This window comes from Gadus macrocephalus, chromosome 1 (assembly GCF_031168955.1).
Source record: "Gadus macrocephalus chromosome 1, ASM3116895v1".
NCBI lineage: Eukaryota > Metazoa > Chordata > Actinopteri > Gadiformes > Gadidae > Gadus > Gadus macrocephalus.
This window is the reverse complement of record NC_082382.1, coordinates 22,307,631-22,322,630: the sequence shown is the minus strand read 5'-3', so window position 1 is coordinate 22,322,630 and position 15,000 is coordinate 22,307,631. Positions and strand designations below refer to the sequence as shown.

At 45.4% G+C, this 15,000-nt stretch overlaps 4 protein-coding genes across 4 annotated transcripts in view; 3 read left to right on the top strand and 1 right to left on the bottom strand.

The window, feature by feature from the left end:
- The window catches only part of LOC132458553 (tyrosine-protein phosphatase non-receptor type 7-like), an 8,740-nt gene extending 7,848 nt beyond the window's left edge, over nt 1-892 (top strand). The window contains 1 exon segment of the mRNA XM_060052943.1: nt 1-892. This exon segment is cut by the window's left edge and continues 96 nt beyond it. Coding sequence (XP_059908926.1) covers nt 1-123 — 123 coding nt within the window. The 3' untranslated portion in view covers nt 124-892.
- Nucleotides 893-1,480: 588 nt separating this feature from the next.
- LOC132458569 (ADP-ribosylation factor-like protein 8A) lies at nt 1,481-8,226 on the top strand. Its single transcript, XM_060052944.1, has 7 exons — nt 1,481-1,919; nt 2,643-2,723; nt 2,942-3,015; nt 3,697-3,790; nt 4,248-4,315; nt 5,587-5,657; nt 6,239-8,226. Exons 1-7 carry the CDS (start codon nt 1,797-1,799, stop codon nt 6,289-6,291), a joined length of 564 nt encoding a protein of 187 aa, XP_059908927.1. The 5' UTR covers nt 1,481-1,796; the 3' UTR covers nt 6,292-8,226.
- A 3,420-nt stretch (nt 8,227-11,646) lies between these two features.
- On the bottom strand, nt 11,647-14,346 carry LOC132463997 (G-protein coupled receptor 37-like 1; the record flags this gene model as incomplete). Its single annotated transcript, XM_060060143.1, has 2 exons — nt 11,647-12,785; nt 13,945-14,346. Coding segments are annotated over 2 exons (585 nt in total), but the record flags the coding sequence as incomplete, so codon positions are not given.
- A 636-nt stretch (nt 14,347-14,982) lies between these two features.
- Nucleotides 14,983-15,000, top strand: part of LOC132463987 (plexin A3-like) — a 12,913-nt gene continuing 12,895 nt past the window's right edge. The window contains exon 1 of the mRNA XM_060060131.1: nt 14,983-14,986. Coding sequence (XP_059916114.1) covers nt 14,983-14,986 — 4 coding nt within the window. The remainder of the gene's footprint in view (nt 14,987-15,000) is intronic.

Here is a 15,000-nt window from a genome sequence, read left to right as displayed (position 1 = left end):
GGTCTCACGCTGGAAGCTCCCCCTCTGAGGAACCCTGGAGAACAGATGGAGAACCCCCCTGGGGGTCCGGAGAACCCCCCTGGGGGTCCGGAGAACCCTGGAGATCCCGGGAGACCAACCTAGACCCACTTAGAGCCCAAGAGGACCCTAAAGACCATCTAGACCCACCCAGAGCCCAAGAGGACCCTGAAGACCATCTAGACCCACTTAGAGCTCTACCCTGAAGACCATCAGCCCCACTTAGACCCCTACACTGAAGACCATCTAGACCCACTTAGACCCCTACCCTGAAGACCATCTAGACCCACTTAGACCCCTACCCTGAAGACCATCTAGCACCACTTAGACCCCTACCCTGAAGACCATCAGCCGCACTTAGACCCCTAGAGGACCCTGTTTCTACTGATGAAGTACGATGTGTCTAGAGATGCTACGATACCACTTTTTTCCTTCCGATACCGGGTATCGGCCGATAAAGAGTTTGTACCGATACAGGCAGCATCTAGCATTGTAACTAACAATAGCCCTTGTTCTTATTGAAGGGTTCTCTTACGATGACAGCAAATTATGGTCGGTTCATTTACATTTATAATACACAATTCGAATAATACATTTGTATTCGTTTAGTTACGAGTTTCCCATTCCGACTTTCCACCGTTAACGAACGCAGCATAACACTGCACGTGTTTGTGATGTTCTTTCTCTGATGTCGTGTGACGGCATTGGATCGGCACAATGACTTAGACGGCGTACTCGCCGGTACCCGGATGTATCGGAGGAATTTCCGATGCTGGTATTGGTATCCGGAAAACTCTAATTGTATCTATTGCTAAAGGACATTGTATCTATTGATGAAATTTATTATATCTATTGATAAAGAAAATTGTATCGATTGATGAAATTCATTGTAGCCTATCTATTGATAAAGATCATTGTAGCTACTGATAAAGTACAGTGTTAAAGTACATTGTATCTATTGAAATGGGTGGAGGGCGACATCTGGTGTTGAATTCGAGTCACTCCACCCTGGATCTGCTCACAGCTGAAGACTTAAATTAAACCTGACTTGTGTGTGTGTGTGTGTGTGTGTGTGTGTGTGTGTGTGTGTGTGTGTGTGTGTGTGTGTGTGTGTGTGTGTGGTCAACGTCTTGCTTTAGAACTTAAGGTCCAATGACACGCCCACTTGTGATGTCATGAGGGGCAGATTTTCCAAACGGCTTGTAACGGCTAATCACACTCTGGGCACTCTGGGTTTGTGTGTCTCGGTGGACTGTGTGTTTCTTCGTGTCCACTAGGGGCGGTGTCTCTTAGTGAGTCCACTAGGGGGCAATGTGTGTTAGTGAGTTCACTAGGGGGCAGTGTGTGTTATTGAGTCCATTAGGAGGCGGTGTGTCTGGTGTCCAGTAGGAGGCGGTGTGGGTTGGAGAGTCCAGCTCCAGGAATCCGTGGCTCCTCTTGTCTCTCCTCCTCCTCCTCCCAAACCAAACCCCACCCAGCAGGAAGGACGGCGCACAGCTGACACCTAAGGCGTCAACAGAAAACCCAAATACTAGTAAATACTGTTGAAGTACTAGTGACTACTACTGTGTACTATCGCATACTCCTGCTGCTCCCCCGGGCCAGAAGACCGCCGCTCCCCGCCGGATCCAGCCCGCTGCCCGCTGACTGTCCGGCTGTCACCGTGACAGCTCCCAGCCCTCCGCTGCACCTAGCCTAGCTACCTAGCCTTCTAGCCTAGCCACCTTGCTACCTAGCCTAGCCACTTAGCCGCTAGCTCCGCATCATCCGGCCCAGAGATGATCGCGCTGATCAACAAGCTGCTGGACTGGTTCAAGGCGCTGTTCTGGAAGGAGGAGATGGAGCTGACCCTCGTGGGCCTGCAGTACTCCGGGAAGACCACCTTCGTCAACGTGATCGCGGTGGGTGTCCGGTTGCTTGTTGTGCTACGTGCTAACCAGCTGCTCCATTGTTGATGCGGGCAGGAAGGCGGACCTGTCACGTCTCCTCACATCTGGCTCCCCGGATGGAGAGGCGTTAGCAACAGACGTCATGTCGCGTGGTTGTATTGATTGAAGACAGGGGGCGGTCGTCTAAGGACCGACCTGTCACCTCCGTGACAGGTCCACGTGGACGCGCTTATTTAACATTTGAACCCGAGACCTCCTAATGATCCAGTAGACTCCTCTAAGGGCTAGTCCTGAGGTCCCGGCCAGGAGAAGACCTCCGAGGGCCCTCGGATGATCTCATGTTATGAAGGCTTCCTCTCCTAACCTGAGGAAGTCCTGAGCGATAATTAGAAGCTAGTTGGGAGACACACGAAGAAACGTAAAGACGTTAATGTGATGAATTGGTGATTTCCTAATAACCGCGAGGTCGATTTGTGTGAAGATATCTACCGTACACACACACCTCGGTGCTCATCGGAGCGAGACACACCGTCGTAACTTGCTCTCCTCAAACACTCCGTCGGGTCCGAGACGTCCAGTAGATTCATGAGTAATCTGATTACAGGATTCCGCCGTGGAGACTTTGCGTTAACAAGATGGTTCTTGGTTTTGATTATTTTTGTCTCCAGCAGTTAGACGGTTTGGTTTGAAATCCTAATAATGCCAATAATAATAAATGCTGTTTTCTCTCCCCAGTCTGGTCAGTTCAGTGAAGACATGATTCCCACCGTGGGCTTCAACATGAGGAAGATCACCAAGGGCAACGTGACCATAAAGGTTGGTGGTACCACTCCCTAATGTGAATGGCTGCATGGTCATATCAATAAATCTATGTGACCATCAGTGTGTTTCTAAATTAAGCTCATCTGGGATCTCTCTCCAATTATAAGATGAAGTTATGTGTATAGTAGCTCTTGCTCTTGCACTCTCTCAGGGATTAAGTGATATGTATTCTCTCTCTCTCTCTCTCTCTCTCTCTCTCTCTCTCTCTCTAGCTGTGGGATATCGGAGGTCAGCCCCGCTTCAGGAGCATGTGGGAGCGCTACTGTCGTGGTGTCAGTGCTATCGTGTAAGTAATACACCTCATACGCCACGTCACTTTGGTCCTCAGAAACCAAGGATACACTCTGGTCCTCATACACCACCACACACTTTGCTCAGACCGCAGGTTAATATTTGACCTGGTCTATGTCCAGATCTGTATCGTCGTTGCAGCTCATTTTATGAAGTACTGTGTATGGGACAGTGGAGACTATTTACTGTATCCAGACACTGAAGGCTTGAGGGAATTCATTGTTTACCTGGAGGCTTGAGGCAGATGAAGGAGTTGTTTACCTGGAGGCATGAGGCAGATGATTATCCTGTAATGCCTCTCCTCGACTCGCATGACTCCAGGGCATATGGGTAAACTGACAGGGGTTGGATAACACAACATAAATCAAAAGCAAATATTAAAAATTGGACACCCCAGGTGGTACAGTCAACCACAATGTTCCGCTGCGGTATTTCTCAGCTCCATAGCTGTGTCTTTGTTCGGTCCAAGACAAATAAGCCAAATTAACCGCCCCGCAGATCGTCTTCACAAGTAGTGCCCACAAACAAACCGATACAGAGGTTTTGATAGGCTGGCCTGCGACACTGCCCATGCTCAACGACGCCACCTAACCCCCCGCCTGGTCCTCACACACCACCCAACCCCACCCTGCTCCTCACATACCACCCAACCTCACTGGTCTGTGTTGGTCCACAGCTACATGGTGGACGCTGCGGACCCAGAGAAGATCGAAGCGTCCAAGAACGAGCTCCACAACCTGCTGGACAAACCCCAGCTCCAGGGCATCCCTGTAAGTCCTGTTACTATAGTCCTCCTTATTACCCCCGTTAGTCCTCCTTATTACCCCCGTTAGTCCTCCTTATTACCCCCGTTAGTCCTCCTTATTACCCCCGTTAGTCCTCCTTATTACCCCCGTTAGTCCTCCTTATTACCCCCGTTAGTCCTGTTACTATAGACGTCCTTATTACCCCTGTTACTATAGACGTCCTTATTACCCCTGTTAGTCCTCCTTATTACCCCCGTTAGTCCTCCTTATTACCCCTGTTACTATAGACGTCCTTATTACCCCTGTTAGTCCTGTTACTATTCCTTATTACCCATTTTAGTCCTACTTCTACCCTGTTATACCCTCTAAATACCCTGTTAGTCCTGTAGCCGGCAGAACCTCCCAGACCTGTAAACAACCAGCGTCTTCCCATGAAGTAAATCAACAAGTAATAAATGTCTGTCTGTCTGTCTGTCTGTAGGTTCTGGTTCTGGGCAATAAGAGAGACCTTCAGGGAGCTTTGGATGAGAAGGAGCTCATCGAGAGGATGTAAGTCATGTTATACTAACTACATCATGTTATATTAAAGATCCCATGCCATTAAAATCACATTTTTCCTATTCTTTGTTCAATAACATGGGTCAGAATAAGTTTGTGACCTGTGGTAAGTTTGAAATCCATGCAGTTTGTCTGCTATATGCAATAGCCAATGAGAGGAAAAAGGGAGGATAAATGAGCCAATCTGGATAAGGGGACACTGCTACGTAGCGTTGTCAAATTATTATTCATGGACCTGCCCACTTGGTTGGTTTGTAACTAGGGCCCGACCGATATTGATTTTTGAGTGCCGATGCCGATTATTTTCAGAGAAAAATTACGATTACGATTTAATCTGCCGATTAAAAACAAAACAAAAAAAAGCATATAAAACGTAGTTTTTGATACCTTAAATATACTTAAAACACTTGACGAATATGTGAATTGAATGCCGAACCTTTGAGTGTTTTAGAATACATTTACAGTCAAAAATGAGTGTAATGTAAAATGTAAAATCAATAACTAACTCCCAATGTGCTGCGCTCGTGAGCAGTGACTAACACGTGCGTGCTGAGCAGTATGGTCTCACCGTTAGAGTCTACAGTATAACAGATTAACATGGCCTGGGACCTAAAGAAAAACAGGCACAACATGCTCAAACAACGCGTCTTGTGTACATTGGTGAGGTGAGCGCGCAGCTGCCTGAGCGAGCGTGCTTTCATGTTGTACGGTAAAATTCAATCTCCTCTTTTTTACTCCAGCTAAAGTTGTTAGTTAGCAAGGCGAGTAGGAGCGCAATCTGCAGGATACTAAGCGCAATAACATTTAAAAAAAATAAATAAAATCGGTTGTAATCGGCGTCTTTTTGGCAGATGTTGATTATTTTCAAAAAGGCTATAATCGGCCGATTAAATCGGTCGGGCCCTATTCGTAACCACCCACCGAAATTCTGAAGGAGTCGAGATTGAGCTAGTGCTAATACGTCTACGTAGTTGCTGCTGTAATGTAAACAGCTATTACGAAGAAGCGGTTGGTTAGGCTGATTAAGAGTCGGTTAGGCTAGTTAAGAGTGTGTTACGGTGGTTAAGAATAAGGCCTTGGTGGTCGTTGTTACCCTAACCTGATTGTAACATCTTTAAACGGACAGAACAGAGCTAACATGCTAGCATGACGCTGGCTAACAGACTGAAAAGGCAGATCTGATTCGACTCAGAAAATTCTGAGTCGGGGACAGCCCTAATATGATATAAACTATATATTCACGTTATTATCTTGTGTGTCAGGAACCTGTCAGCCATTCAGGACCGGGAGATCTGCTGTTACTCCATCTCCTGCAAGGAGAAAGACAACATCGGTGAGATGCATTCACACGCTACATGACACTCAACAACATGACACTTGCCAACATGACGCTAACCGACTTGACGCTCGCAAAATGACGCTCGGTAACCTGATGCTCGCTAACCTGACGCTTGCTAGCCTGACGCTTGCTAACATGACGCTTGCTAGCACGACACTCGCTAACATGACACTCGCTAACATGACACTCTCTAACATGATGCTCGCTACCATGACGCTCGCTAACATGATACTCTGTTATGATTTTTAACTATTGCGCAGGGAGCCTAAAGCTATGCCAGCGTTAGCATCCGGTGGAATGTAAACAGCTATTACGAAGAAGCGGTTGGTTAAGAGTTGGTTAGGCTGATTAAGAGTTGGTTAGGCTAGTTAACATCTTTTTGTAACATCTTTAAACGGACAGAACAGAGCTAACATGCTAGCATGACGCTGGCTAACGTGACGCATGATAACATGTTTCTAAGCTAATAGGCTACACACACACAGGTAAACGCTCAAAAGCATGCCAGGGCGACCTCTACGTATACAACTGTACCCACACACTGAATATTCTCCCTCTTTCTCCCTCTTCTCTAGACATCACTCTCCAGTGGCTGATCCAACATTCTAGAACCAAGAGGAGTTCCTGAAATAGCCACGCCCACCTGTGTGACCAACATAGCCACGCCCCTCTCCCTCCCACACACACACACACACACACATTGACCACTCTGTCTGCTTCTACCGCCTAACTCCACCCCTCTCCCCCCACCCACCCCTCCTCTGCTCTGTCCCTCCACCCGTCCCCCAGTCCTCCGTCTGTCTGTCTGTCCGTCCCCCCCATGAGGATGAGGGCGGTGTTAAATCTTTTTATTGCACTGTTGGTTTTGTTTTGTAAGATAATGATGATGATGATAATAATAATAATGTTAATAACCTTCATATTGTGAGATCATGTGCTCTCTCCAGATTTAAGGAAGTGGTACTTTAACTGGAAAATATTTCTCATTCTGTTTATATTTCTGTAATAAGCTTTATTTCTTATGCTTTTTTATTGTTTTTTTTTTTATTGTTTTACCATGAAAGACGACTCTGGACTATATATCCCAGAATTCAGTGTTTTCTAGTTTGAGCTGTTAGCTGATTGGACCAGGTGGGTCATGTGATTTGAGTCCAGGGCTTCTCCGCAGAGTTAAACTTAAGACCTGATGGTTGCCCAGCATTGCCCAGCCGTGCTAGCACCCGCTCAACTCCATTGCCTTAGCATTCAGCTAGCTAGTGAGCTAGCCCCCTGCTACAGCCATCACAGGATTGTTTGGCTTTTAGCGTTACACTTTATTTAAGTTATGCGTGTAATTATTATCCCAGATTATCGCCACAGCTTCATACAAGGCCCTGTTTATAGTCCTCATACTTTAAGAGATGGAGACCATACCGGTCTGGACTGGTCACAAACCGGTATTTATTAGTCACAAACCGGTCTGGACTGGTCACAAACCGATCTTTATTAGTCATACTCCGGTCTGGACTGGCCACAAACCGGTTTTTATTGGTCACATACCGGTCTGTACTGGTTACAAGCCGGTCTGTACTGGTTTAACTGTAGGTCTTCACCATTCTCCACTGATCCAGACCAGTCTGTCTGTACTGGTCTGAAACAGTATATTGGTGCCCTCTGGTGACCCAGCATGGAGCGTCTGATCTGCTCTTCAGCTTGATGTCTATTGGTTGATTGGTTATTAGTGATCTCCAATCACTGAAAAGAAGCGGAGTCCAACAGGAAGAGGTCCAGGAGAGCTTCTCTTGGTCCAACAAAGGGTGAAGATCCGTTGTACCGTCAGTACTCTGTCTTGACAGGGTTTTGGCTTCGCTCTGGCTTGAACTGGCTTCTGCTGGTTTCAGCTAGATTGTACTGCTTGGTGGTTTTGACTGTTCTGTACTGGAGTGTGGTTGTTGGACTGGTCTGGAGGAGCCTGTGTCTTGCGTTTAGTTTAGTTTGCATGCTGATGGAAGAGGTGTTGAAGTAAAGGTTTAAAATGTTCAAATTATTTCAACCTGCAGTAGTACCACGGTGGTACTACAGAACTACAACATGCAGTTCTAGAGGGTCTGTGGACAGCGATTTTAAGCAGCACGTTGTGAAGGAAGTGTAACGGACGTTTTACTACTCCAGATCATCATGTGATTCACTGACCAATGATCTGCCCTCAACCAGTCTCCAGACCCGCCCCCTCCTAGACAGCCAATCGTATCAGGTTCCATCTTGTCGGCCTGGATTCTAATAGAATGACATCACATGCCCTCTATTTCATGCACCAATTGTGCTGGACTAGGGGCATCCATTTGAGCAGGGGGCGGGGCCTATTGGAATGCCACCCTGAAATTGGTCCGGACACTAATGACGTCACCAATGATAATTAAAGGCAGAGGACTGGTTCAGGGCGGTGTGGGCGGCCTCATGGCTCTGAGCCACAGCCGGTTTCAGCCTGTTTGTACATGATTGTTTTGATTCAGTTAATGTGTTTTAATAGAAACATGCTTGTCTATGATACTAATAAATATGATGAAGAACATGTGATGTGGCACTTCCTGTGTGTGTGTGGTTTAATGAGCGTGTTGAGGACCGACAGGGACCCCCCCCCCACTGTGTGTGGCCTGCCCTCCTGGACCGTCAACTGATCACAGGTCTAGGTGGGCTCTATGGGGGGCGGGGGGAGGGCGAGGCCAGGCCAGGGGGACACTAGGCCAGCGCTATGCTATCATCTAATCCGGTAGGAACGGTAGGAACATAATTAAGAGAATGCGTAATAACCTTGTGTATTAATAGACAAGTCTCTCAAGTTCCAACAGCCTCACACGTTCAATCATATTGCAAGTATAGAACTAATGTAGAATTGATGTAGGGCAAATACAGTGTTTCCCACAGCACTGTATGGTTAAGGCGCCCCCGCCTCGACCAAGACATTTCCTGGGGGAAACACTGACATGTAGAACTAGAAAATGCGGTGAGCGCTGTAAATGAGGTTGAATTTTTTTTAGTACTGCCACATAGTATAAGAGGTAAACAGATGTTGAATTTCTTAAATCGAGTGAAAGAAGTCTGGAGTAAACAATGTCAACCAAGCACACTATTTAATAAATGTAAAATGGTTGGAAGTGAAGAGCAAATATATAGCAAAAGTGATAACGTTTGAATACATTTGAGATAAAATATAGAATAGCTGAGCTGTTCTGATAAAGTTTGAAATGGTGTATGTGGGGTTACTCCCAAGTCATCAAAAGCAACCAAAAGTGTGTTATTGGCGTTATTCTTTCACATCTAGTTACCGTTGGAATCCTTGGAGTCTCTTTCATATATATCTTTTGTGTAGATAGCATGACATGAAAAAAGATTTTAGCATCTACCGGAAGTACATCGGATATGTAGAAAGCATCTAGCCGCTAGTCATACAAACGAAGATCCCCACACACAAACGCCCGATATTGAATAATTATGTTTCCATCCATTAATCATTTTAGCGAAAGTGAAACAAGAAATACCGTAACCGTTTAAGATTGTGTTTCTCAGTTAAATATTGACATCGTTAGGCTCTGCAACATCCGAAATGGTTAGCTTTTGTTATAGCCACATTGGGCTAGAGCGGGTGACGTCATCACGCTCTAGCTTCAACGGAAAGACCTGAAAATATATGAAGCGGGTATGAAATTAAACTGTTAATTCTGAAAAAAGTCGAATAATTACTACTAATGTAGGCCCTAGAGCTAATGCAGAGCTAATGTAAAGCTAATATGCTACTAATGTGGAGCTAATGTAGAGCTAATATGTAGAACTGATGTTGAGCTAATGTAGGGCTAATGAGCAAATGTAGAGGGTATGTAGAGCTAATGTAGAACTAATGTGTGTGTGGTGTGTGTGTGTGTGCGTGTGTTAGGGTGTGTGTGCGTGTGTGTTTGGGTGTGTGTGTGTGTGTGTGTGTGTGTGTGTGTTTGGGTGTGTGTGTGTCAATGGGCTCAGGGAAACAAAGGAGCATGCTCGGTACTTCCTGTCTATGTAACAAGGTGGTCCCTGTGTCTGTGTGTCCCTGAACTAGCCTAGCTTTCGGTCGGCCCTTTGCTGTCATGACAACTAACGTCCCCCCCCCCCCCCCCCCCACACACACACACACACACAACTCCCCCCCCACCCCCCCCAGACACACATATACACACCTCCCCATCCTCATCACTTTTCTAACTCAACAAAACCTACATTGTCCTCCAAGCTGTGTGTGTGTGTGTGTGTGTGTGTGTGTGTGTGTGTGTGTGTGTGTGTGTGTGTGTGTGTGTGTGTGTGTGTGTGTGTGTGTGTGTGTGTGTGTGTGCGTGAGTGTCTGTTTTAAGTGCTATGAGACATTCAGGTCAGATTAGTTTGTGTTCACTGAGCAATGCTCTCTCCCTCTCTCTCTCTCTCTCTCTCTCTCTCTCTCTCTCTCTCTCTCTCTCTCTCTTTCCGTTTTCTGCCTCTTTCTCCTCCCTTTTTGCACACACACACACACACACACACACACACACACACACACACACACACACACACACACACACACACACACACACACACACACACACACACACACACAACCCTTGTGTGAACACACGAAGGGCACCTGATTGGATGACAGGATCTGGCCTGAGAAGAAGATGGTTTAATTGGTCTGATGAACTCATGAATATTCATGAACTACTTGAACTATAAATCAATAGTGACAAACCAACACTTACAATAATGCTAATACTTAATATTTATACATTGATACTAAGTAATGTTGATACACTTAATACTAATTAATACTATTGTGTACGCACAGTTTAATAAACTAATGTTTATCACCTAGAAATGAATACTAAGTTATTAATTCTAATTTAGTGATAATTAATGCAACTTTTACATCAATACAAATGATACGTAATTTACTTTTACATTAATACTAATTAGTAGGCTACATTACTTATAACCTGCAGATGACATCGTTCACAGGTAAAGAGTTAATATTGATCACTTAATTGTAAATCTCCAGACTGATATATTTGTTTAATTTGAGAATTGACTAAGTTTACCTCTTGTGGAGCGCGGGAATCAAACCCACAACCGTTGTGTTAGCGTGCTGGGTCTCATGCTCTGCTTCTGCTTCTGTGTGTGTGTGTGTGTGTGTGTGTGTGTGTGTGTGTGTGTGTGTGTGTGTGTGTGTGTGTGTGTGTGTGTGTGTGTGTGTGTGTGTGTGTGTGTGTGTGTGTGTGTGTGTGTTTGTGTGTGTGCGTGTGTGTGTGTTTGACTGTGAGTGTGTGTGTGTATGAGAAGTGCTAATGAGACGAACGTACCCACCTCTCTCCTCTCTGTCTGTCTGTCTGCCTGTCTATCTCTCGGCCTGTCTCTCTGCCTGTCTATCTATCTCTCTGTATCTCAGTCTGTCTAGCCTGGTTGCCAATGTAACTGAAAAAGGAAGAGGGCTTTGATAGGAGAAATTACTTCTCTGAATAGAAATGTGTGTGTGTGTGTGTGTGTGTGTGTGTGTGTGTGTGTGTGTGTGTGTGTGTGTGTGTGTGTGTGTGCGTGTGTGTGTGTGTGTGTGTGTGTGTGTGTGTGTGTGTGTGTGTGTGTGTGTGTGCGAGCGCCTGTGGGCGTGAGTGTGAATATATGGTTGCCAGGGTGACGGTAGTGTAGTGTTGGGTCATTAATATGCGCTGAAGCTGGTCTGGAGACTAACTCTATATCTGTAGATTATTAGTGGTGTACATTTAAATCACTAATACATTTATTTAGCCAATATAAAAAACGTTTCTTCTTTAGTTATTTACTCCACCAAAAAAAAAGTAGGAGTATTGTCAGTTGTCAGTAGTGTGGTTAATTATTTTATAAGCTGCAGCTACAGCTCTGGCCACTAGAGGCTAATGAGGGAGACATGTGCCGTTAGTACTAAACCTGGGGCTGAAACATGACCTATTAAAGAAAGCACGTACAGAACACACAGTTTCAATTACAAACCTTTATTGATAAAGTAACAGCACTACACGTGATTGGTTGGATCGTACCATGTGACCTTCTGAGACAAAACACAGTGAGGCAAAAATATCCAAACTTAAATATGTAATTTTCATTGTCGTTTACCATTTTACTTGACTTTAACTCTACACGTATGTTTGTGCATGTTTGTGTGTGTGTATATATATATATATATATATATATATATATACACACACACATATATTAGCAGACGACTCCACCACAAATATGGTAATAGCTGAGGTTAGCATTGTCTCTGACTTTAATGTTATTAGGAATATGCTGATTAGCTATTTAATGGAGGACAAGCTAGCTAGCTAAAGCCTCCTAGCCTAACAGTTAGCAGCAGGTGTATTTACAGCATTTATCAGCTCCATCAGCCTGACGGAGCAGCCCTGATGAAGCAGCCCTGACGTAGCAGCCCTGCGTTCTGCAGGATCATGCTTGCCCCGACTGGTTGTCAGGTTCCTGTGTGTGATCTTTATCTCCAGCTGCTGCACAGACTCCAGGATCAGAGGCCAACAACAACAACAGTGAGACAGGGCTAACCAACCTGGGTTCACAGCGCGGAGAGGGGCCAGGAAAAGAGTGATGGGGTGATGGGGTGATGGGGTGATGGGGTGATGGGGTGACAGGGTGACAGGGAGATGGGTTTGTGGTGTATGTGCAACTGGATGTGTTGGACGAAGATAAACCTCTTCCCCACAGGAAACAGGAAGTACTTTAGAGAAGTAAGAGCTAAAACTCTGAGAGAGAGAGAGAGAGAGAGAGAGAGAGAGAGAGAGAGAGAGAGAGAGAGAGAGAGAGAGAGAGAGAGAGAGAGAGAGAGAGAGAGAGAGAGAGAGAGAGAGAGAGAGGAGAGTGAGAGAGCGAGAGAAAGGGAAAGAGAGAGAGAGAGAGAGAGAGAGAGAGAGAGAGACTGGTCTAGCTGGAGATAGATAGGATAGCTGATGAATCTTTAGCCTTTTCAAAGAAGATGGCAGACGAGGCCACCTCATTGGCTGTCTTCAGCTTGATGTGGGCAGAGCCTGGTGAGCCCTGCGAGTTGATTGGCTGACACTCCTGACAACAGCAGCAGCAGCAGTCCATGAAGGCCTGGCCCAGAGCCTGCAGACAGACAGATAGACAGACAGACAGACAGACAGACAGACAGACAGACAGACAGACAGACAGACAGACAGACAGACAGACAGACAGACAGATAGTAGTATTGTGTGGTGCTGTGTAGCATTGTTTAGTAGTATTGTGTAGCTGTGTAGTGGTGTTTAGTAATATTGTGTTTTAGTGTTGTGTAGTACTGTTGGGAAGTAGCACTGTGAAGTATTATTGTGTAGGAGTGTTGTGTAGTAGTATTGCATGGTAGGATTGTGTAGGATTGTTGTGTAGTACTATTGCGTAGAAGTATTGTGTAGTAGTATTGTGTAGTAGTGTGTAGTAGTGTTGTGTAGTACTGTGTAGTAGTATTGTGTATAGTTGTTTAGTAGCATTGTGTAGTAGTGTTGTGTTGTCGCGTTGTGTAGTAGTATTGTGTAGTAGTGAAGTGTTATAGTGTTGTGTAGTACCGTGTAGTAGTATTGTGTATAGTTGTTTAGTAGTATTGTGTAGTAGTGTTGTGTTGTAGCGTTGTGTAGTAGTGAAGTGTTATAGTGTTGTGTAGTACCGTGTAGTAGTATTGTGTAGTGTTCGGTAGTAGTATTGTATAGTAGGGTTGTGTTGTAGAGTTGTGTAGTAGTAACGTGTAGTAGTATTGTGTAGTGTTGTGTAGTAGTATTGTGTAGTATTGTTGTGTTGTAGCGTTGTGTAGTACTGTGTAGTAGTATTGTGTATAGTTGTTTAGTAGTATTGTGTAGTAGTGTTGTGTTGTAGTGTTGTGTAGTAGTATTGTGTAGTAGTGAAGTGTTATAATATTGTGTAGTACTGTGTAGTAGTATTGTGTAGTGTTCAGTAGTAGTATTGTATAGTAGGGTTGTGTTGTGTTGTAGAGTTGTGTCGTAATATTGTGTAGGACTGTGTAGTAGTGTTGTGTAGTACTGTGTAGTAGTATTGTGTATAGTTGTTCAGTAGTATTGTGTAGTAGTGTTGTGTTGTAGTAGTATTGTGTAGTAGTGAAGTGTTATAGTATTGTGTAGTACTGTGTAGTAGTATTGTGTAGTGTTCGGTAGTAGTATTGTATAGTAGGGTTGTGTTGTAGAGTTGTGTAGTAGTAACGTGTAGTAGTATTGTGTAGTGTTGTGTAGTAGTATTGTGTAGTATTGTGTAGTATTACCTTGCACAGGCACAGCAGCAGTACGGGCGTGACGGAGGACTTGAAGAAGAGCAGGAAGTGATGTAGGAGGGCCATGAGGGCCAGGGTGTCCTGTGATAGGCTGATCTCTGTGTACGCCAGCGTGATGTTACACACGTGTTCTGGCAGAACGCACACGGCGTACACCACGGCCAGCGCCAGCACCGTGCAGCTCAGCTTCCGCTCTGCGGCCGTGTGCTGCTCCCGCGACTGATGGGCCGACTGGTCGTCATGGCTACGCTGTTTCTGGGCGGAGCTCGAGTCGCTGCTGACGTTGCAGGTGGCGAGCTGGCAGAGCAGCGTGAAGAGGACGGGCAGGCAGAAGTAGCAGCCGAAACACCACCACATACGCCCCTGGAACAGCACCGTCACAACACCGTCACATGACCATCACAACACCATCACATGACCAGAACACCACCATCACATGAACATCACAACACCATCACATGACCATCACAACACCATCACATGACCATCACAACACCATCACATGACCATCACAACACCGTCACATGACCATCACAACACCGTCACATGACCATCACAACACCATCACATGACCAGAACACCACCATCACATGAACATCACAACACCATCACATGACCATCACAACACCATCACATGACCATCACAACACCGTCACATGACCATCACAACACCATCACATGACCATCACAACACCATCACTTGACCCTAACACCACCACACACGCCCCTGCAACAACACCATCACACACCATCACATGACCATCCCAGCACCATCACATGACCCTACGCCACCACATACGCCCCTGTCAAAACACCATCACAACACCATCATATGACCTTAACATGACCATAACATGACCATAACAACACCATAACATGACCAAAACAACACCATAACATGAACATACATGAGCATGACAGGAAAATAACAACACCATAACATAACCATCACATGACCATAACATGACTATACCATAACCATAACATGACCATCACATGACCATACCATGCCCATAACATGAACATACCATGAGCATAACATGAACA